The sequence below is a fragment of the Eumetopias jubatus genome, unplaced genomic scaffold (assembly GCF_037043125.1).
Source record: "Eumetopias jubatus isolate StellerSeaLion01/CBP00866 unplaced genomic scaffold, mEumJub1_p1.0 scaffold_13, whole genome shotgun sequence".
Classification (NCBI taxonomy): Eukaryota; Metazoa; Chordata; class Mammalia; order Carnivora; family Otariidae; genus Eumetopias; species Eumetopias jubatus.
Window position 1 is genome coordinate 25,965,399 of NW_028274819.1, and position 22,386 is coordinate 25,987,784.

The 22,386-nt window shown below is 43.4% G+C and overlaps 1 protein-coding gene across 7 annotated transcripts in view; it reads right to left on the reverse strand.

Annotated features, from left to right (window-relative positions):
* Positions 1 to 1,439: 1,439 nt before the first annotated feature.
* Positions 1,440 to 22,386, reverse strand: part of CD44 (CD44 molecule (IN blood group)) — an 86,114-nt gene continuing 65,167 nt past the window's right edge. For 3 of the 7 annotated variants that reach the window (XM_028087691.2, XM_088018171.1, XM_028087693.2), the window contains 5 exons: positions 19,248 to 19,454; positions 16,505 to 16,570; positions 12,727 to 12,801; positions 10,128 to 10,206; positions 1,440 to 4,585 (listed from right to left, as the gene is read on the reverse strand). In XM_028087691.2, the coding sequence (XP_027943492.1) occupies positions 4,381 to 4,585; positions 10,128 to 10,206; positions 12,727 to 12,801; positions 16,505 to 16,570; positions 19,248 to 19,454 (632 nt within the window). In that variant the 3' untranslated portion in view covers positions 1,440 to 4,380. Of the gene's footprint in view, positions 4,586 to 10,127; positions 10,207 to 12,726; positions 12,802 to 16,504; positions 16,571 to 19,247; positions 19,455 to 20,331; positions 20,419 to 22,188; positions 22,291 to 22,386 lie in introns of all 7 variants that reach the window. The other 4 variants (XM_088018172.1, XM_028087695.2, XM_088018174.1 and 1 more) reach the window with 3 other exon arrangements.

Genomic DNA, 22,386 nt, shown 5'->3' on the forward strand with positions numbered 1-22,386 from the left:
TATTGAGTTTATTTTTTGCTTTGTGCTTTCGAGTTTAAATTTTATTTTTTATTTATTTATTTTAAAGATTTTATTTATTTGAGAGAGAGAGAGCATGAGCAGGGAGGGAGAGAGGGAGAGGGAGAAGCAGACTCCCCACTGAGCAGGGAGCCTGACTCAGGGCTCTATTCCAGGACCCTGAAGATAGACGTTTCACTGACTGAGCCACTCAGGCACCCCTAGAGTTTGAATTTTAAAGAGTTCCTTTTTTGTAGGCGTTCCCTCAATGTTCCTTTTAATGCTAGCATTGTGTTCTTGTTTCACTGATATATGATCTCCTCTTATCTTAAGGAGGTTATTAATGATGTTTTTAAAAGTTTTCTTCTCTGTGAATCATCTCTACTTCTGATGTAAGCTAAGAGCCCTGTGTGCCTGGCAGGTCTTGAGATGTGATCTTCACTGCAGCTTGCTTTGCTGGGCCATTTCCTTGGGGGAACGCTCATGTATCTTCAGAGTTTTCTCTCAGGCTTATCAGATTCCCCAGAAAGACTGGACTTCTGCCTGACGGATACATGCTTGGCTACTGGCATTCTGGAAACCAAGCTGGGGGGAGAAGGCAAGGGAGTCTCAACTTTCCTTATGTATGTTTTCACTTCTCAGTATGATATTTCTAATGCCAACCGGATATGCCTTGTTGCCCCTCAGAAACTCTCTGTTTTGCCCTCTTCAGAGAATGGCCATTGGTTGGGATTGGGAAAGAACAGTCACTCAGCTACTTGGAGTGAAGAGGGAGATCTGGGGTTCTAACGGCATCTTAAATAGACTTCAAAGCCATCCTCCTAATTTTAGCCCCATCTTCTCCAGCACATCCCAGAGGTAGCTAATGCTACCAATTTCTGAGCCTTTGGTGGGGGTTCTGCTTCACAAATGCAACTGACCTGTCTCAACTTCCCCATTGCTGGCTTAAGATTCAGCTTCTCCAGATTTGCTCAGTTACCAATGAACTGTCACTCTCCAGCTTCAAATTTTTGTTCCTATTGTCTCTTCTTCCGTTCTCTTTGATCCCCCTGGTTTACACCTTTTTGGAATATCTCTTTATTGTCTTTTCAGAGGCCTGCATGAAAGAATGGAGGTGAGGTATGTTCACTCTTCTCTCTTTGCCTGGAAGTCCGGGAGTAGTACTCGGCTTTTAAAGAACTAACACTTCAAGATACCTTACTTAGTTTGAGCTATGTGGACCACTTACCACAGAAAATTAAACTTTCTCCCAAAGAAGACCCTCAAGTGGTAGAAGTCCATGTGATTTTTTTTTTTTTTTTTTTTTTTTTAGAAAAAATGAGTGTAAAGTTTCAGTCACTTCACAAACTTTAACCTTGTGGTTCTAAGTTACTCAGCCCTCCAGATCATCGCAGCTCGGCCCCTCCCAGACTTCCATTCCCTTTAATTCAGAGACTCCTGAGTCTGTTTCCTTTAGACTTTTAATAGTAGCCTTTTGGTGTTTTCCAATAAGTGCTTTCAACTGGGCAATATACATATCATGCTTTCCTCATTACTACTGGTCCATCAATAAATATACAAAAATCAGAGGAAGGGTGTGCTGTGACAAATCAAAGTAACAATGGTTACTGTACATGCATGAACAATGAGCTATTCTTTGAGAACTCAACATAAGTGATTTATAGAAAGGCATACCAATACATAAAGGTAAATGGACCACGTTATTCTTATTCTTAAGTACACTTGACATTTCTAGAGAAGTCAGAGATTCCTTTCTCCCACTCCTCTGCTGTACCAGTATTGAATGAACATTGGCTATGAAATCAATTCTTGGCCTCATGATCTCAATATAAAACTTTGAGAGGTTCTGCTTGAGAATTCCATTCTGCCAGGCTAGAATCTACAAAATATTGATATGAAGGAGTCTCTTGTCCCATTTTATTTTCACCCAGTGCTAAGTTAAAGACAGCCCTCAGGAGACACAAAAGATTTAGGAAATTTTAGGAAAAATTGCATCTTAAGCTCTCTATGCCATTGTTTCAAATGGGAGAGAATACATCCTATTCCATGAACTCTGGGCAGTATTGGAGGGGTATTGCATCCAAGGGCTGGAAGCTCTGGACCTCTCCCATTCTTATTTGAGAACACAGAGGCATATCCAAGTGAGGGACTACAACAGTAATAAAAGGAAAGATGGTACTAAATTCTAAAAATAGAAAACAATCACCTCTCTCAGCCTATTTATTGGAAATCTCTAGAAAAGGAAAACCATCCCTAGCTGTGAGACTTGTAAGACTATCCATGACCCTGAAGAAAATCTCGGGACAGATAGAACCTGGCATAGCCCTCCTGAACCGGATCCTGGAGTGGCTAAAGAGCTGGAATGAGCGTGTCTGCAGCAGACCAGGAAAGCTCTTGGAAAGCAGGGAGCACTTGGACATGGTGACTGTGAAACGGAGGGGCTAGATGTCCATGTCTTTTCTTTCCACTTGAAAATAAAAGGAAAACCAGACAGTTGGGTATGGAACTGGCCAATGAAGTTCACAGAAGAGAAGGAAGTTTTCAAAGATCATGATTGGGAGGAGGTTATGAAGGTGGAGAGGGGAGAACAGAAGTTGGAAATGAGTGCAGAAAGTGGGCCTCCGTTTTAAAAATAGACCCTTCATAATCGCCCCAGGTATAAGCCCAGCCCTGACTAATGTGGGACCTATTTTCTTCTCCTCCTCCTTCTTTTCCTCTTCTTCCTCCTCTTCCTTCGTCTTCTTTCTCTCTCTCTCTCTCTCTCTCTCTGGTCTTAGCAACATCACCAGTTAAACCTATCAGTTTAGGCAACAGATGACTTTTTATGGGGGCATAAGGAGAGCAGTCTCATTTAATAGGAGTCCTTGGCTTATAGATTCAATTTCTTCTATTACAAAGCATCTTTGGAAGTTCCAGGACCAATGGGACTTCTGAACCAATGACTAAAGACCAAGGACTTGCCAAGCAAGGGATAAAGCCATTATTCTCTTATTTGGTCATAAACCTGCCTATCTGGTGCTAAGAGTCCAATGGTGGGAAGCCCTGTAACCTTCTGAGGGACTTCCCAGGCACTTAACGTACCCTGAGTAGCAACTATGTCGGGGACAGCTGGCTTGCTAAAGTATAAACAAATACAGTTATAAAAATATTCAGACAGGATCTACACAGCTGCCTCCCCCTTCCCCAACCTGTGGCAATCAGTTGGCTACTGTCTATGCTCTCTTTCATTTCCATTGGCTTCTCTTTTCATTACAAGAGGTCAAAAGGTACTTCCATATTGTTTTTGGACATCATGTCACAGGGTCAGTGTCTATGAAATGGGGTGCCACAAATGGTAGGTCATGCAATGTAATGTGACTTTTCACAGCCTTTCAGGGCAGAGAACTGGTGGCCATTCTCACATAAAAGCAGCTGAGGTTCCTCCCCTCACAACTCTGGTGCTAGAACAGAAGAAAGCTCTGGAGCCCCAGAGATAACACAGCACTATCTTCCTTGATTCTCTTTGAGATTTGGTTGAGTGAGCCTGAATGGGGGGCTTAGTGGCTCTGAGATGAAGACTTTCAAGGAGGGCTTTCTCACATCTTCCTGATGGGTTTTTGGGAACCAGACCTTGCTGGTGAAAAAAACTGAAGGATCACAGCACAGAGGGTTAAAGTGGAAGAAGTACAGATGTTTATTATGAATCAGCTTAAACCCTTTATGCCTCTGACAAAGTAACCAAAAAAAAAAAAAAAATCATACTGATCAAAGGACCTCCAGGGTTTAATATTTCAAAAACACAGATAAATAGCTTCCTACAGATAAATAGCTTCACCTTTTGGGTATTTCCCAGAAGCATGTGAAAAATTTCCAGGGGCTCTGTAGAAGGGGATGTGTAACCAGTACATTCTGATCCCCTACCCCACTGGAAAGAAATGCCCAGGGACTAGGCTGCAGGAGGAGGGGAGGGATGTGGACCCATTCAAATATCTTCCCAGGGACCAATCCCTCTTAGCCCTGGGGGATGTCCTTAGCTGGCTGCTGTTGCCTGGGAGGAGGAGTGGAGGGAAGGTTGGGGATCAGGAAGATGTATTTGTGGCTTTTGTTAGAAGCCATCCAGAGCATGCCCTCAGGGGTGGAGGCTTCTAGGTGGGAACTGGAGCAGTCAAATTCTTGCAGGTTATCATTTGGGCCCTCATTTCAGAAAGCAATGCTGTTTTTATAAACTGGACCTGACTTTAAAAAATAAAACGCAAAAAACAAAAAGGAGTAGAAAATTTTATACTAAAAAAAGATCCCCAATGAAACAATCAGTAGCACATTGCATCTGTGAAGTGTCCCAGCTCCTTATCATGGTTATGTCTCCAACTGCCGTTTCTCTCCAAGGTCACCACGGCGTGGGTGTTACACCCCAATCTTCATGTCCACATTCTGCAGGTTCCGCGTCTCGTCGGCTGTCATATACTGATCTGGAGTCTCTGAGGGCTCCTTGTTCACCAAGTGCACCATCTCCTGAGACTTGCTGGCCTCTCCGTTGATTCCGCTTGGCTTCCGGTCCCCCACTGCTCCGTTGCCATTGTTGATCACCAGCTTCTTCTTCTGCCCACACCTAATGATTTAAAAAAAGCACATGAGAAGGTGCTCTGATGACTCAAATCATCATCATTGTTGTCACCCCCGTCAACATCACCACAACAGATTTGGATGGTCTGACTGAGCATGTTTCATCTGACTGACGGTTAACCATCCAAAGTGAGTCCCTGAACCAGCAGCAAAAGCATCACCTATGAACTTGTTAGAAATGCACATTCTCAGCCTGACCCCAGATGTACCGAGTCGGAGAAGTCTAGTAGTGGGTTTAATATCTGTGGTTTAATAAGCCCTCAAGGGGGTTCTGATGCACAGCCGAGTTTGAGAATCCGTGGTCACAACTCCAGGATGCCAGGACCAGCATTGTCCCCCTATTGCAGGTAAAGAGAGCCTTACGCTCCGAAAATTCAGTACGTTGCCCCAGTTATTCAGCGAGTAATAAAAGAATTGGGATTCAAGCCCTTCGGTGTCTGACTCCTAAGTTCTAATTCTCCTTCCTCATCCTACGAGATGGCAATGTTTGCCTTTTTTAGGCACTTTCGCAGTTCCTGCAGACTTAGATAAACCGTGAACATGATGACTATAAATCATTCTGATTTGTGTAATCAACCAAGTCCCATTACTTCCTCCACCAGTGGATACTTTGTTGGCCTTATCAGGGTTCTGATTGCATGGTCGGAGAAAAATAAAACATTATTCTAGACGTGTAAGGCTGTATTGATTTTCATTAGTTAACATTGGGTAACTTCCATATAACTCTGGACATAGGAGGCTTAACTACATAAGGAAAGCTATTCACTGATACCACAAGGGTTCTCAGTAACATTGCTCAAGATTCGAACACAGGAGGTCTTCTATGGAAGAGCATGACCTTGATGGTGTCCCTGCCTCTCCCCACCCAGCCTGATGCAATGCTTTCTCTGTCTGGTCACAAGCCTACTGCCGCACATCTAGAAGTCAGATTGCTTAACGGAAGCAAAGCTGCAGAGCCTCATGGCAACAAAGGGGGCGGGGGAAGAGGGGAAATGGGCTAGCATTTATTGGACACCTCCTGAATGCCAGGCACTTTACGTATAATTTCATGAAATCTGCACAACAACCCTGCGATGCAGCTGTTATTCTAGTTATACAGCAGTGGAAACTGGGGTCCGGGGACGTTTAATAACTAGCTTGAGGTCACATAGCTAGTAAGACAGACAGAGACAATATTCAAATCTATGCCTTTATGACCAGAAGCCTGGGCTCTGCCCAGCTCTATTCATGCTGCCAACCATCTGGAGATTTGGAAACAGTGTGAAGTCGGAATTGTGCACTTTGCCGCTGGGTATTTGGAGTTGTAGAGACAAAGCCTCTATTATTCATGATTATGGGCCATTCCCTCTAGAATTGCCAAGGCCATAAACTTTAATCTCTTATTTGGGGAAACAGAAATTATACCTCCTCAACAGGAGGTAGGTCCTGTCTCCTCTGGCATGATGCTTGAGGAGGGGCGGAGGGAAGGTTGCTTGAACTTTGGAGCAAGTCTGTGGGGCTGGGACAATGGGCGCAGTCCACATAGACAAGGGTAGGGGCTGCGAAGGCTTGGTTTTGAGAACTTATTGCTGTGTGGCATGGGGCAACTCATTTAACCTCTCCGACTCTCAGGTTTCTTATCCATAAAATCAAGCCAGTAAGAGTACCAATCCTACAGGATTGTGGAAAGCCCTTGGAACACAGCCCAGCACTGACACATGAGTCTATTATTGTTATTATTTGTTGCTCTTACTCAATGGGATGGGGCAGCCAAGGCCTTGGAAAAGCACCTAGGACACAATCCAGAACACAGTAAATGTTCGAGAAACACTGGCTCTAGTTGTTCATAGAACCAGAGCCATATGAGTTTGGGATTTGCCTATCTTCTGGCTGCTTCCACCTAGTCATTATATTTACTATGAAGATGGCCCAGAAGGCTGAAGGTGGAAGTCTGCTTGTATTTTTTCAAATTCTCAAATGGGTATCTCAGGTGTTCTTTGGAGGGGAGGAGTCTTATTAAAGCAATTCCCATTTGCCGATCTAATGGATGGCTTAGAAGTCGAATGGAACACTGTAGGAAAGTGATCAATAATCATAAAAAATGTTGGTGCATGGGTGGGGGCTAGGGACTCATGTTATTTATTCTAAAAAAAGCAGATTTAAAAAGTGGATAACGTTGAATCCGTAGGGCTCAGAAGTATGGTGCTTGGGTTTGTCCTGGCCCCATTTCCCTTTGGATTTCTGTGTCTCTGCTATCTGAGTTTCTTCAGGAGGACAGGATGATTCTCATAAACAACAAGTCCAATATTTGTTGCTCCAGGCATTAATAAGTACTTTTTTTTTTTACATACTACATCACCGGTTTATTACAAAAAGACATAACCCAGGAACAGCCCAATGGAAGAGATGCACAGGGCAAGGGCCGAGGAAAGGGTGTGGAGATCCCCTGCCTCTGTGAGAGCACCAATCTCCCCGAACCTCCCCGTGATCACCAACTCAGAAGCCTTAATAAGTACTTTTAAAAGACAAGTTCTAATTTTTTTTCATTCTTTTTAGTTACAAAACTTTCAGAACACGAGAGAACACGAGAGCAAGGGGACTTCAGAGGTCGCCCAGCCAACCTCTTCATTATGTAAAACCAGAGACAGTCCAAGAAGTCAAGGGTATCATCTGAGGCTACACGACTAGTTATGGCAATAAACAGAGTATCTGCAACTGAGACTTTCTGACTCCAAAGGTCAGAGATCTCCAGCAAACTGCATCCCGTCTTCACCTCCTTTCTCCTTAAATCTCAGGCCATCAATCAGCTGAGCAGTGACCACGTGATGTAGGAAGAAGATTATTCCCATGAGACTGACAGCTGGTGAAGGCCTTTTCTGCATAGCCAGTAGAGTGACATCCTTGAATCATTCCAGCTTTGGGAAACCTTCTCTCATAAGGTCCTCACATTTTTTTTCCTCCTCTTCATACAAATCAGATCAATTCTTTAGGGGAAGGGCACCTAGCCCCTCTTGGGCCTCATCCAATACCTACCCACCCAACTGACTCCTAAGACAATTGTCTGCTCTTAAGGAAATGGAATGAAGTAGGATTTCCACTGGAAAGCTGAAATTCAAGGACTCTGGTTACAAACAGCAAGATAAGATGACAATGCGGCATGACGGGGATGGGAAAAGCTAAAGAAATAATAGGACCGCTCCATCGGCATCTTTATGATGCATGACGCATGGGTCACTTTGTCCTGGAAGCCCATGGTCAAGCCTTGCATGTCAACTTCAGTGACTGCTTTTCCCTTTCGTCTTTTAACCAAAGTTCATACACCAGTGCCTGGCACAGAGTATGTTCTCAATAAAGATCATCTGACTCAAATCCAGCAAGTCAATGTTGCTGCTAAACCTCAAGGTTCTCCTGGGCTGGGATGGCACCCTTTCCATGTTTAATCTTTTCTTCCTTGCCACTCAAAAGATGTTTGCTGGAGGAACGGAAGCCTGCCATGGGTCCTTATTTTCCACCAAACTTTCTTTGATGCAAATAGGATTCTGGATCTCTCTAAAATGTAATGTTCAAAGCAAAAAGGCCCCAGCCCTTTAAGAGGATTGGAAATGGGCTTGCGGCTTTAGAAACGCAGGGCACATTAAGGGGCCCGTGGAGCCGTTAACCACCCCCGTTAGCTGCGTGGCAAATCTGTTTTAGATTATCAGATCAGGACATAGTAATTTACGGCGTCCAAGCAGCTACTTTCCCGGTGAGATACTCGCTGTGCCGGATCCCGCGTGTCCCTGTTTGCCTGTTGCTAGGGTGACAGCTGGTCTTGGGACGAGGGGCCCCTTTCTTCGGCTGACAGGCTGGGGAGCGCCGTGTGAGCTAACCAGCCCCGCGGTGCAGACTCCAGCTGCTCTGGGGGACCGCTAAGAGGCTTCTCAGAGGAATCGGCCCCACGGCCAGCATCCGGGGCCAACGTTTCTATGGCGACGTGTGCAAGGCTTATGGACTGTATATGTGAGCAGAAGGGGTGCAGGCTAGGCCCGGGAACAAAAGGACTCATTTCCAACAATAGCAAATTCATCTTTAATTGAGCAAAAGTAATCTAAGAGAAAACAAGAAGGCTGAGGGAAAGTATAAAGACGAAGTCACGTCATTTAAATTCGGCAAACAAAATCTCTTTCCGTTTAGTCATAGGAACCTCCTAGAAGGTCTTTCTGATTCCTTTTCCTAGTTTTTGTTCCTTATACAGTTGGCTATCATGAGTAGTTTTTTTTTTTTTTTATTCTCTCAAAGGTACAGGTAACAACACCTATTTGGCTTTAATATGGCACTTTTATTAACTTGTACCAGCGTAAAGTGATATTATCTAGTTTCCTCAGATAACCAGAGATACTGCATATGCACTGCACGTGGCCATAGAATTAGCCGTTGCTTTCCAGAAGCCAACAAGAAAGATTCTAGCGTGTTCTCCGGGTCCTCTCCCCAACCGAGGGGCCTCATCTGGCCTGTTAGATGATCTAGTGATACAATAAAGGGAGCCCTCCTTGGAAATACGATTCTTTTATCTTGTTGGAAGCAAGCTCCAGGGACATTTATAAACGGTGGAGTGTTCCTCTGCATGGGCTCAGAGGAAAACAGTGCACCTTTAGAGCATCTTGAACAGGAAATTTAGACTCACACTTTGGAGTGCCCTGTCAAAATTCATGTTGCTAGAAAGAGGTTTTTCCTTCCTTTCACTTAGGTGGTATATTATGTCTGGAGCCTGGTCACAGATCAGGCAGGTACATGTACTATTTAAATAACTTCCGACGTGGCAGGCCTTGGTTGAGGTGAGGAGAGAGAGGGACCCCTGAGGATATGAAAACAGCCCATACGCTGTTTGTCTTTATTCAGACTTTTGCAAGGAAAATTCTTCATCATTTCATAGGCCTTACTGTCGGGGAGCTCTTCCTAAGCAATAACCTGAATCCTTTCAACTACAGTTTCCAGAAAATACAAAATAGTATCATTACAAAAAACCCCCAGAGAAACCCAAGGCCTACTTTAGGTAAGGGTTCTAGAAGGTTCCATAGGCCACGACAGGCTAAAGGGGATGACCAATTCCTAGATTTTTATACAGTGTTTTTGTGCATTGTGAGTGTACTTACTAAATACTATTTGATCAGTCAATGAATGAGTACATAATTTTATGCCTTCTGGGTGAAATATTTTGTAACTTTCATCAGATAGCGTCTCCATGGGTTTAACCCTGACAAATTTAAGAACCTTGAAAGATTCAACACTACCTAAAAGTGATGGTCCAAATAATCCCAGTGTCTCTTTTATCTAAAGAATGTGCCAGAGCAGGGATTCTTCAGCTGTACTACGCACACGAGTCCCCGGGAATCTTGTCAAAACACAGACTCTGATATAAGAGATCTGGGTAGGGCCTGAGATTCTGCATTTTTAACAAGTTCCCAGCATGTCGAGGCTGCTGGTTCCAGGGGCTACACTCTGAAAGTTCATGAAGCCCACATTTAAGTGATGTCCTTTCAAAGCAAAGGCCCCGAGGTGCATCCCCTTACCTTCTTCGACTATTGACAGCAATGCAAACGGCAAGAATCAAAGCCAAGGCCAGGAGGGAGGCCAAGATGATGAGCCATTCTGGTGAGAGTGAACCAAAAGACACCCGTGAGCTTGGGAAACACACGTTGTAAAAACAAAAATGCACTTTATAAATTGACCTGGTCCAAACAAGAACTATACTCAGCATCATGGATAAGTCCAGCCAAATGGCCCTGCCAACTGGCCGATAATACCAGAACAACTCTGCTATAGGCGTCTGCCCAACAGGCCTCTTATTTTAAACTCTTATCACCAGTCAGAATTTTCAAGTTCCTCCAGGAGAAGCATGTCTCCAAAAAAGCGTAGAATGACCTGTAGAAACTTGTAAATGCCTTTGGCGCAGTATTATTAAGGAGACTAAAGGAAATTTATGTTTCCCTTGAAAGGAACTTTCCTCTCCTATATAAGAGCATCCACCTTACATTTTATTAAGAAACACAAATGGGGGCCATGCATTAGTGGGTGGGAAAAGGACACCCCTGTGGAGGGCTGCACATTCAACCGGGGCCCAGGCCGGGGGGGGGGGTCATTTGGCAAAACTTATCCTTCAAGGGGCGCCTGGGTGGCTCAGTCGTTAAGCGTCTGCCTTCAGCTCAGGTCATGATCCCAGGGTCCTGGGATCGAACCCCGCATCAGGCTCCCTGCTCAGTGGGAAGCCTGCTTCTCCCTCTCCCACTCCCCCGCTTGTGTTCCCTCTCTCGCTGTGTCTCTCTCTGTCAAATAAATAAAATCTTAAAAAAACAAAAACAAAGGGCGCCTGGGTGGCTCAGTTGGTTAAGCGACTGCCTTCGGCTCAGGTCATGATCCTGGAGTCCCGGGATCGAGTCCCACATCGGGCTCCCTGCTCAGCAGGGAGTCTGCTTCTCCCTCCAACCCTCCCCCCTCTCATGCTCTCTATCTCTCATTCTCTCTCTCTCGAATAAATAAATAAAAAATCTTAAAAAAAAACAAAAAAAACAAAAAAAAAACAAAAACAAAAAAACAAAAAACCAGTTTAAAAAAAAACTTATCCTTCAAAATGTGCATGCTTTTGATTCAGCTTTTGATTCCCCCTTCTGAGAATTTAGAGGACCTCAGAATTCATTTCGAAGATGTTCATTGCTGTGCTATTTCTAATAGTAAAAGTTGGAAACAATCTAATATAAGAGTAAGGGATCAGTTACATAAATTAGGGCATACCCACTGCATTCTGCATGGTGAAAACAGGAGAAGAATATTTACTGACATTGGAAAGCTGTGGGCAACCAGTTGAGAGTGATGGTGGTTAACTAAACAGCATGCATGCTGCAATTACATTTTTGTATATAAATTACATTTTAAAATGATGGGAAAGACATCTATGAAAATGGTAACCATGCCATTTCCAGATGGTGGGGTAGCTAATAAATGATTTACATTTTTGTCCTTCGGTTTGTATTTTCTCAAATGTCTCCAATTATCATGTATCACTTATGAATAAGATGTTATATACAGGTTTTACAATCAAGCTTTAATAGGATAAAAATATGATTTGCCAACTTGAATCCATTCTCTTGCCATGTGGGTTGTGTATCTGTGCCACGAGCTAGAGCTCAAGAATGAAGAAGGATAGGAAGTCATCGATTGACCATTCCCCCTTGGGAGTCTTGGATTTCCTCCCACTTCCTGCTCAGGACCGCCTCTGCCTGGCCTCCACCTAGTTAGGTGAGTGTGGGGAGGGAGGTGGAGTCAGGAGGTGGGGAAGCCAACAGGTGGTCCCATTTCTGTTCTTTTCTCTGGTCTCTCCTGTTCACTCTCACTAGAGCCGGAAGAATGTTGCATATTGCATCTCTGCGCCGCCCCCCTTCCCTGGCAGCCCACTCCCTCTCTCCACTTGCTCCTAACCCAGCTGTGCTCAGGCAAGCTGAGGCAAGGGGGCGAGGTGCACCCTACATTCTTCCCTTTTCCCGAGGGAGGCTCAGCTCCAAGGCCTCTGAAGAGGGGAAAGTTAAAAAGAGAATTTACAACCTTGGGAAAACCCTTTCTTCTTTGTAATCTCCCCCCTTGAAATGCTCCATTTTGAGCCCAAGTCAAATAAAGAATTTGCCTCAAGTGCCTTAAATCTTGATGCTCAGGAGAGCCAGGTGTCCCAGCCCTCCTACCACACGATGTGACTCATTCGGACACTTTTCTTCTGTCTGGATCAGGAAAGACTGTCCCTTGAGAAACAGTTGTTTGGGGACCAGAAGAATGTTTTTACTCCCCCCGCAAAGGCCCTTATATCTCCTCACTGTCCGCAGTGTGAGAAGAAACTTACATGCCCCAACCCCGACAGAAAAGAAACTGGACCAGGATAGGAAGGACATGGGTATGGGACAGAGTCCCCTGGGTGACGGATCATTCATCTGGGAAGGACGCTTTAGAACCTAACATGCCAATTCTTGGGGGCAGGCCAGGGATAGACATTCAATGTATGGGACCCAGAAAAAAAAAAAGTTCCATTCTTTCCTACCAAGTGCTCTCACTCACCCTTTAGCTTGCAAAGAATGTGCTTTTTTAGTATCTTTTTTTTTTTTTTTGGCTGCACAGCTTGAAACTTACCTGGAATTTGAGGTTTCCGCATAGGAAATTCCGAGGTCGTGTTTGCCCCACCTTCTTGACTCCCACTTGAGTGGCCTAAGGGAAAAAAACAATATCTCTCAACCAAAGTTTGGAATGCCTAACGACCAGTTCCTTACAGAGCAGCACGCAGGGCCAACCTCTCTATGCTCTGCATCACTGAGAAGCTATAGATTCAAGCCACAGACGTTTATAAAGTGTTACACGAAAGATATCTCCCCAGAAAAGTTGGTTTGATTAAGGCCAACATCTGGAAATGTCATTGTTCATCAAGAACATGAGAATTCTCACCAGTCGTACTGTGCAGTGTTTAAGACCTTGGGCTCCAGAGCCAGGCAGCCCCCCTCCGCCTCTTGCTAGTGACGTCTGCTGAGTCAAGCTACCCTCTCCAGGTCTCAGTTTTCTCATTCAGAAAATGGGGATAAGAATAAAATCCACTTCACCATAATTTTACAGAAGTTTAAAGAAGTGCACAAGAATGGGAATTGTGTGTAGTTGCTCTGTACCGTTTCTGATTTAAGACCTTGCTACCCAAAGTGTGGTCCCTGGATCAGCAGCATCAGCATCATGGGGGAGCCTGCTAGGAATACAGAATATCAGGCCTCACCGCAAACCTACTGAGTCAGAATCTTCATTTTAACAAGATCCCTAGAGGATTCAAATGCTCTGGAAAGTCCAAAGCAAATCTAACAATCGCATCCAGTGTCTTCACAGACACAAAAATAAACATTAAAAAATAAGGGTTTAGGGGGGCAATGGTCCTTTCTGTCCAGAGAAAATCACCCTATTGGAGTCCCTGCTAATATGTTATTGAAACATGCCTTGTTTTCAGAAGAATGAATATTTTCTACCACTACAAAACAAAATAAGGAAACAAGCAAAGCATCTCAAACTGGAAGGAGACGTAACAAGACTAAGAATCCACAAATCTGATCGTTTGAACACTATGTCAAAAACTAATGATGTACTATCTGTTGGCTAAGTGAACATAATAAAATAAAAAAGACTCCATAACGCCGCATGGGAGACTCATCAAAATGAAGGGGGCATCGTGTTTTAAAAGAAACTTCTAAGACATCTCGTGAAGAGACTCACCTAAGTTAAAGCTTCATATTTTGCTTGTGTTTTTTATGCTTCCTCCTCTGTTTCAAAACAAAATTTGAAAATATCCCACAAAAATGAACTTGTTCCCTCCTACCCATGGGGAACCCACTGCAAAATTCTGAAGTCTACCAAGGGAAGAAAAAGCAAATCAGGGTAGTCTGTCTGGCTAAGCAATGGATGAAGATGGCCAGGGTTGAATTAAAGGAAGATGTCAGCGGAGAGTCAAACTTTAGACAGTGGACAGTGCAATTTTGATGATGATGGTTGTTTTGGATAGGCTGACTCCTGTTAATGCAATCTGATGTTTTCGTTAAACTTGAAATGGAACAAAACAAATTCTTACCAGACCTCGGGCCATTCAACACATCTTATGCCACTTTGACAGTGGCCTTGTACTTTGTAAATCTTGGGAGTCCAAGGTGCTTTTCCTAGCTGCCCCCCGGGGTCCTTGGTCATTGGCACGTCTTCACCTGCATGGGTCATGGGATGCTGGCCATCTACACTGGAGATCTTCAGGCTTGAAAGCCATCTAAGCAGTAGAGGCACTCTCCCTGGTCTTTCTCTGACTCATAGAAGCCTTTGATATTTGAAAAGGAGGCCACTAATGGATCATAATCTCTTTATTTTGGTTTTCAAAAAAAGCGCTCCCAGCAAGGAAAGATCTGGGTGTGTGTACAACAAGATGAAACCTCCCACTTGAACAATACACACCTGCACAGGAGTCAAACAAAAGAGACCGCTCCCGCCCACCTGATTCTCACTTCAAGCAAAAGCCAGAGAAGATGGACGAGATACAGCAGGCCTCACCTTGCACTCCAGAGGTCTGCAAATCCAGCCGGGTAGGGCTGGCTGGGAAAGCAAGCTTTGCAAAGACGGACACTTGACACTGTAATTTGGAGATGAGATCCAACCTGAGACGTGTGCACAGAGATAATTCAACTGGGCTTGACTGTGAGAAAAACAGTCTAGGACAGAGCTTCTCAAACTTCAGTGCACATACAAAACACCCAGTGTGGGGGGAAGTCTAGTTAAAATGCAGAACTTGATTCAGTAGGTCTGGGATGGCTGGGGATTCTGCATTTCCAGCCAGCTCCTAGGAGATGTCCCAGTGGCTGGTCCAAGGACCACACTTGGAGTAGCTAGGGTCTCTTAATTTTAGAGAACATGGTTGAAATAATAACTCCCTATCATTTCCCCAAATTTTTCATTTTCCTGATAGCTCCCTCCCGTTCTTCACAAAACTCTGGGAGGTAACAGAGGCCGGTGTCCTGACCCCCTTCTTTTACTAAAAAGGAAACTGAGTTTGGGAAAGGCTAAATGTCCCATCCAAGGAATCTAAAGAGCTTGGGACTTCTGTCTTTACTTTAGAAGCATTTCTAATGAACCCCTCTATCCTGTGCTCTTGCAATGAAAGCTTATTACTGAGCCACCATGTAAATATCCGTCTTCATATTTGCTTTAAGTGTGTGACTCTTTAGGCCTGGAGGCAACTGCAGCACTGACTTGGGCATGGGGGGGAAGACCATGGTCCAGATGGATTCCCTGGTTTTCATGGGGTCACCTGGACTGAGGATATCAGGGCCACCGGTATTGGCAGGACCTTTCAGTGGTTCCAGCGTTACTGGTCACAAGTAAACCTGCCTCATGTCAGACTTTGGTGCCTGCAGTAATGTTTCCAGGGGTGTGATCTGAGTCCCAGCAAACATGTATCCATTTAATAATACATGCCTGGCAGTAATTATGGTCATTACGGAGTGTTTTCTTCAGAACATACTTATAGAGGCAATATGAGACCTCGGGGCTTGAAACCTGGCTGGCTCTACCACTCAACTTACCAGTCATGTCAACCCAGCCAAGGTACTCGCCCTTTCAGAGTCTTAGTGTCCTTGTCTGGAATACAGGGATGCTAACCATACTTTCATAGGTCACAGGGTTTGTAGGATGATTACATAAAGTAATATTAGATGAACCATATGGAATTGTGGATATTCGACTGTTGACCTACAAAAATAGCAGCTTCATCTGGTCTACCCTACTACAGGGAAAGTGTTTAATACAACACCACAAGCACACAGTGAATTCTCAGTAAATGCTAGCTACAGTGCCATGTGCTTTACACCTTTACACCTGTTGCATCATTTAGTCTTTAAAACAATGCCCTGCAACAATTATTATTATCCCAATTTTAATCATCAGGAAACTGAGTCTCAAATCCCTTAAGCAACATCCTCAGTTAGTATATGGAGGAGCTGGGATCAAGCCCAGGCCATTCTTACTCCAAGACCCATGTTCTTAATCAGGCTGGTGTAGTACAATGCTAACTTGAGATCCTGCCTGAATTCTTCCTGATCCTTCCACATGGAAGACTTCTCTCTCCAACACGGTAGTTCTCAAAGTGTGGTCCCCGTCCCTGCAGCATCAGCATCACCAGGGAACTTACTAGAAATAAATATGCTCAAGCTTCACCTCAGACCTACCGCATCAGAAACCTTAAGAATGGGGCCCACCAGTGTGATTTAATAAGCACTCTCCAAGATTGTGACACATGCTAAGAAAGTCTGAGAACCACTCTTCTTGAGACACTGACTCATGCTTTATTAATCATCAGCAGGCTCAATGATGATAACAGTAAATGACTACAGTAGCTCGAACTCACCAGCTGATTCTGATCCATGAGTGGTATGGGATGTTCCACTGGGGTGAACTGATGAGTCTTGGTCTTCTGTAAGGAGTAATCAGAAAGCTTCATTACTGGGTGTTCCACTGCAATCTGCATTTCCTCACTTTTGCAATTTCAGACATCCTGAGTTTAATGTGTTTAATGTGTTAAAGGTCACCAAAAAATCAATGGCAAGGAACCTTGAATGGCTCCATGGTACTAATTACTGTTCATTGCTGGATCCACTGGTGAGTAGGTTAGGGCTTTAATCACAATAAAGGAAACTGGGACAGCAAAGACCGTCCAGGATGACCACAGGAAGTGTGGTTTTGGTAGGAATCTAAGAACATAACACTCTCACAAAAATATTATGATGATCTTCGCAGATCTGAGGTTGGAACTTGATACTGCGTCTTTGAAATAAAGACTTTATGTTTTGAATTACACAAATGGGATCGCTGGGAGTGTGTGTACTCTCTGACTCAGAGCAGGAGCCACTTAAAGAGATTTCTCTGGGGCAGGAAATAGAAAATGGTTTTGGTGTGCAGTAAAGGATCTTGGTGTTGAATTATGTAAAAAATTCAAAAGGAAAGGTCAAATGCTTCTTTGGAGAAAAAGAGCTTAAAGATAAGTGAAAAAGGAATAAGAAGATGAGAGTTAACATGTAAAAAATGTGGACCTGGTTATTAGAATATATTTTAAAAAATAACATTTTTCAAAATTCAAATCTGTATTTTCAACACCAAGAGTTAAAATAATCCCATCTTCCCAAATATCGATCACCAAAGGGCTTTAGATTGAGACAAGCTCATGAACTGCTCAAATCTGGGTCCACAGGTCAAATCTCAGATTCAGCCTGTGGAAACCCCTGCTCTTCTCCCTCTTCCCCACACACTTTCCAATGTGCTGGAATCTTAAAAAAACAAAACAAAACAACAAGACAACAACAAGACAGACATCAATAACAACAGAAAGGGATAATGGTTTCATAAAATGGCTACAGTCACCCATTATGAAGACCTGTAAGGAAAATATAGTAATCTGATCATCACCATTTCCTTGATTAGAGAAGGCGGAGGTAGGCGTCCTGTCATCTCTTGTGTAATTGTACAGGGGAGACAGATTGCTTGGTTCCTTAGTTAGAATACTCGAAAACAGCATTTGCTGAAATGCCAACACCAGTACCCCCAATACCACCACCACCATTGTCACCACCACCACAATGGCGAATATTTTAGTTCCTAACATGAAGCATGAAGACAGAGAAAAACATATGGGAAGAAATAAGCTTTATCTGAGTGGCTTGGAAGAAAACCAAGGATGGCAGATGAATCACTTACTAACCATTTAATCCATGAAGAACCACAGAAAATCTGTTTGATCATGGAATTATAGAAGGAATCAGCATCTGTGAGTATCGATTTTGTAGAAAGCATTTTATTTACTAACAAATGGGCTATGTAACCCTTCCACAATACTATTACTTTTAAAATTGCCATTTAAAATTTAAATTCATTCGATTGCACCACAGTCCTTATTCTGCCAAGAGAAAAGAGGCAGTGCTCTAAGATTCATTTCTTTGGAAGAAAATGGACAATGCTACTCAAGATGTTTAATAACTGAGGGCAGAACCATGATGAATAATGAATCAAAGGGTGTGAGGAGCTTCGTCTTGCCAATATCACCAAAGTTAGTATTTTTAAAAACTGCTTTTCTGGAAGCTCTGGGTGAGCAGCCCAGAGGAAAGAATCCAAGCACTTGGCATTCTGAGTCTTCTGTCCTCATATCAATTAGAGCATCACAGATGTCATCTGTTTTATATACTGGGTTCTCATAAGACTTATTCTTTTCGCAGGGGAGGAGAGGCAGACCTTGCTACAAATCCATATATATTTAAAATCACAAATCTTTAATATAATTCAATGGTTGAGTGGCAAGAAACACTTGAATCACTGGCACGGGGAGGAGAGATTCCAATTCTCATTTCTTATCCAGAGTAGGTATTTCCAGTTCTTTTTTCTTCAATGTAAGTTTCTTAATGCAAATGAAAGAACAAAGAAAGGGAGAAGTAGGGGAGGAGACTGCTTATTTGAGAAAAGAAGTCTCGCTCTCCTTTTAGGTCCGTGTCCAACTTAATTGAATAAGTCATCTTTAGTCATCTCTTTGCCATCGCAACAGGAGAAGTCATGCCTATTCATTATTAGTAGATTAAATCATAAAGTTTGAGGTGTGAATCATAAGTAGGTTTAGCCACGAGCCCTTCACCGAAAGTAAAATTAATCAATCCACCACCAGTAAAGAAAATAATTTCAGAACAAAGATATAAGCACATGGAAATGATTCACATGTTGGGTAAAACCTTACGAAACAGGTAGCATATCTGAGTTGAATCAAATGAAGTTGCTAATATTTGACTACTTTGACCTACAAAAGCATTGATTTCATATGGCTCAAATTAATATACCACAAGATTAGGAACAAAGAAATTCTACCCTAACAACCCTAACAACCCTAACAACCACAAAAATAAACGGAGACTAAACTGGCAAATAAAAGCATTATTTATCTAAAATAAATCTAACTTTATTCGCACTAGAATGATGACCTGGGATAAAGGCCATTCCCATATCACAAATCGGTCTAATCATAGCCCACACAGAAAATGTCCCCCTATAGTATGAAATTAGGTGTTGTTTCTCTCTGTAGAGAAATCCAACCAGATAACAAATGGCCAAGTTACCTGAAAAGAAATGAATAACGTTAGAGTTGGAATCTCCAGCAATATTGACTTCAGTAACTCCAGGGGACCCCGTGTTAGCAGGGGTGACAGGGATGAGGGTCCTGTATTCCCCCGTGGCTGGTGAGTGAGAAGTAGAACCTTCCACTGAAGTAGCTGAGTCTTCAGGAAGATGTACACCTCTTCTTCCACCTCTGCCATCAGTTCTATCTGTGTGGAGGTGGGATCAGTGGTAAGCCCACAGTTGTGAGGCCACCACCCATCGGGTGCTTGTCTTCGGAACGTGCCAGTGCTGCAAAAGCTTTCCACTTGTTATTCATGAGTATGGAGCAAAAGACAGTGCAGTTCGTTCCTACTGTTACTGAACCAAAGTGATATTTTGCAATCGGCACCACCTGGACATGATTCAGTGGAAGAGATTCTGGTGATCCCAATAGCCAAGAAAGGGATTTGTCGCAACATCTGCCTGGATTGTTAAAGTTAGGTTTATGCCACTATGACTGTGACCTTGAAGTCAACTCAGGTACTAGACAATCTTGAGCGCTTACTCAATTGGACCCGCCTTTGATGAAGTGGAGAAAACACATCATTGAACTGAAAAGTAAAATTATGCTGCCTGCAAATGGAACGGTAAATGCCAGGTTTCAAAGCCGTGAGGCTTTTGTTACTTTTTCCTTTGCCATAGGGGCACTGCTTCTTAGTCACCAGCACTATGGATGTATGTCCAGAGGATGAATGGCAAAATAATATGTTGATGAAAGGAAAACAGAGAGTGATAGAATTCAGACCTTTACACCAATTATAAATCATATGTAAGCGATTTTAAAACCATGCCACTAACTTTAGAGTTTAAGAAAGCTGACCTTTAAGATTAAGAAATACAGTTTGCACTTAATGTACAACAGCTTCTAAGAGGCCTACAAAGCAGAAAAATCCAAGAACCATCACCAGCCGCACCTTCTGATCAGAAATAACAGCATAATAGCAGCCAAGTGATGTACCTCCACCAAAGACACGGTACAAACATCCATGATTCATGGATCTTTATCAAGAGTTGAAGCCAGCTGGGCTTTACAGTCCTTACTGCTAGATGTTGGAGTAGAAGTCATTGGATGGTCTTTATCTTCTTCCAAGCCTCCATGTGATGTAGAGAAGCTCTGAGTATGACTCTGCTCTGTTTCAATGAGGGAGGAATCCAGCGTTAATTTGGAGCCATGAAACAAATCCTCTGTTATCTGCTGACAGGAAGGATCTAGCTCTGGTAGTGTCAGACAGGTAGGTGCCTAGGAAGACCGAAGTTTGGGTCTACCATTCTCCTCTGATTGATAGAAAGGTACAACAGAATTCTGTTTTGTCCCTAATTGGCTCCTAAGAACCTCTTTTTCAGTACAATCAACAAAGGTAAAGTGCCAAGGTGAAGCCTGAACCAAAACTTTTGTCCACCCTGGATCATCCTGGCCCAATTGTAGCACCGCTTCTTGTCACTTAGGAAAACCGGGGAACACAGAGACAGGGAAAAAGGAATGGTTGAATTCTGGTGCTCCTATACACGATCAAGAGCACCCAGCTGTGGGTCGAGAAGTGGGACTGTAGGGAAATGAACACCAGGGTAGCAGGTAGCACAATTCTCACGACGAAAGAGGAAGAAGATCTAGAATCTAGAACAACCTGCTCAAGTAACTCAGATCAAATTTGCACAAAGAAATCTTAAGTCCCTTCTAAAGAATATTAAATTAAAGTTACCATTTCACTCTATTATTAGGTTTTTGATCTTGTCTGTGAATGAGGATTCTCATCACTGCACCGAAACGTCAGGAAACGCTTGCCTGGGCAAACACAAGGCCCTCAGTGACATATACCAATTTGAGGTTGAACCACTGCCCATATCTGAAATCACTTTGACTGTTTTGATTTGATTTCTTCTGTGTTCTTCTAAGAAAGGTACCGACCTCTGAGTTACAGGTGCAAGCATTCCATAAAGCACATCAGTGAGCCCTGTCCACCACCAAGTAAACATGACAACCAGGAGAAAGACATTCACCAAATCCCAGTCCCAGTGTCAGAATAAAAGTCAGCAGGGACATTAAGTGGAAACACAAGACCGTCCCTTGGAGGGGACCGTCTTAGGCTTCTCTCCATCTCCTTTGATGCGTAACACTGTGCTACATACATTCTTGGTGATCAATACATGCTTGCTGATTTTTCCTCTGCCTAGAAGGGTTCACATGAAGGACTCTGCCCAGTATACGTAGCAAGCAGTGAAATGAAGCCCTCTTAATTCTGGATTTCTTTCATATTCTGTGAAGAAATTGCAGATGACTTCAGTCTGATCTCTGGGATAGCCCTGTCCATACAGTGGCAATTTAGCATTGATTCTCTCAGATGTTTAGTAATCGGAAGAGATATTGGCAAATGTTCTTCTTTTGTTCCCAGGCCCCGGCACCTTTGTGAATGGTCAACAGTACGTCTTGCCCCTCTTCTGTGGGCTGCTGTAATTTCCCCATTCTCTATGATTATCTGGACCCAAAATGTCTTTTCACAACCATGAAAGCAACCCTACTCCTCTCCTGCCTTGAGTGGAGGAAAGATGGGAACCAAAAGGAGATGGTTAAAACAGAGAGAAAACACTGTCTTAGCTGTGGTCTTGGGTTTCACTCACATAACTATTTTGGGAAGGAAAATCAGGTTGGGCAGAATCCCACAACCCTTTTAGTTTCCTTAACATAAAGTCCTTGCATCTGGAAATCACCAAGAATGAAGGCAAAATCAGATTTAAAGAACCCACCAAGAAAATATAGACAATGAAGATGCTTTCATACTCCGGGCTGAGCTGAGCCACGTAGCCCTAACCGCACCATTCTACCACCAAGCTCTGCATCCGGGCCAGGGTGAGCAGGAGCTAAAGCGGGACTACAGGCCAGCCGAGGGGCTGTTCTATCCTTACGAGTTGTCACTGAAAAAGGTCCTGTCTTGTCCAGGTCTTCCACCAAATGTGTGTTTGGATCTGCAGAAGGCTGACGTGTTGTACTATGGCTGGAGTCCATATCTGAAGGAATCAAACTGGTGTTAATGCTTGACTTACTAAGCCACTCCCTGAGGGTGGTTTATGGTCTCTAGACAAACTATTTTCATATGCAAACCT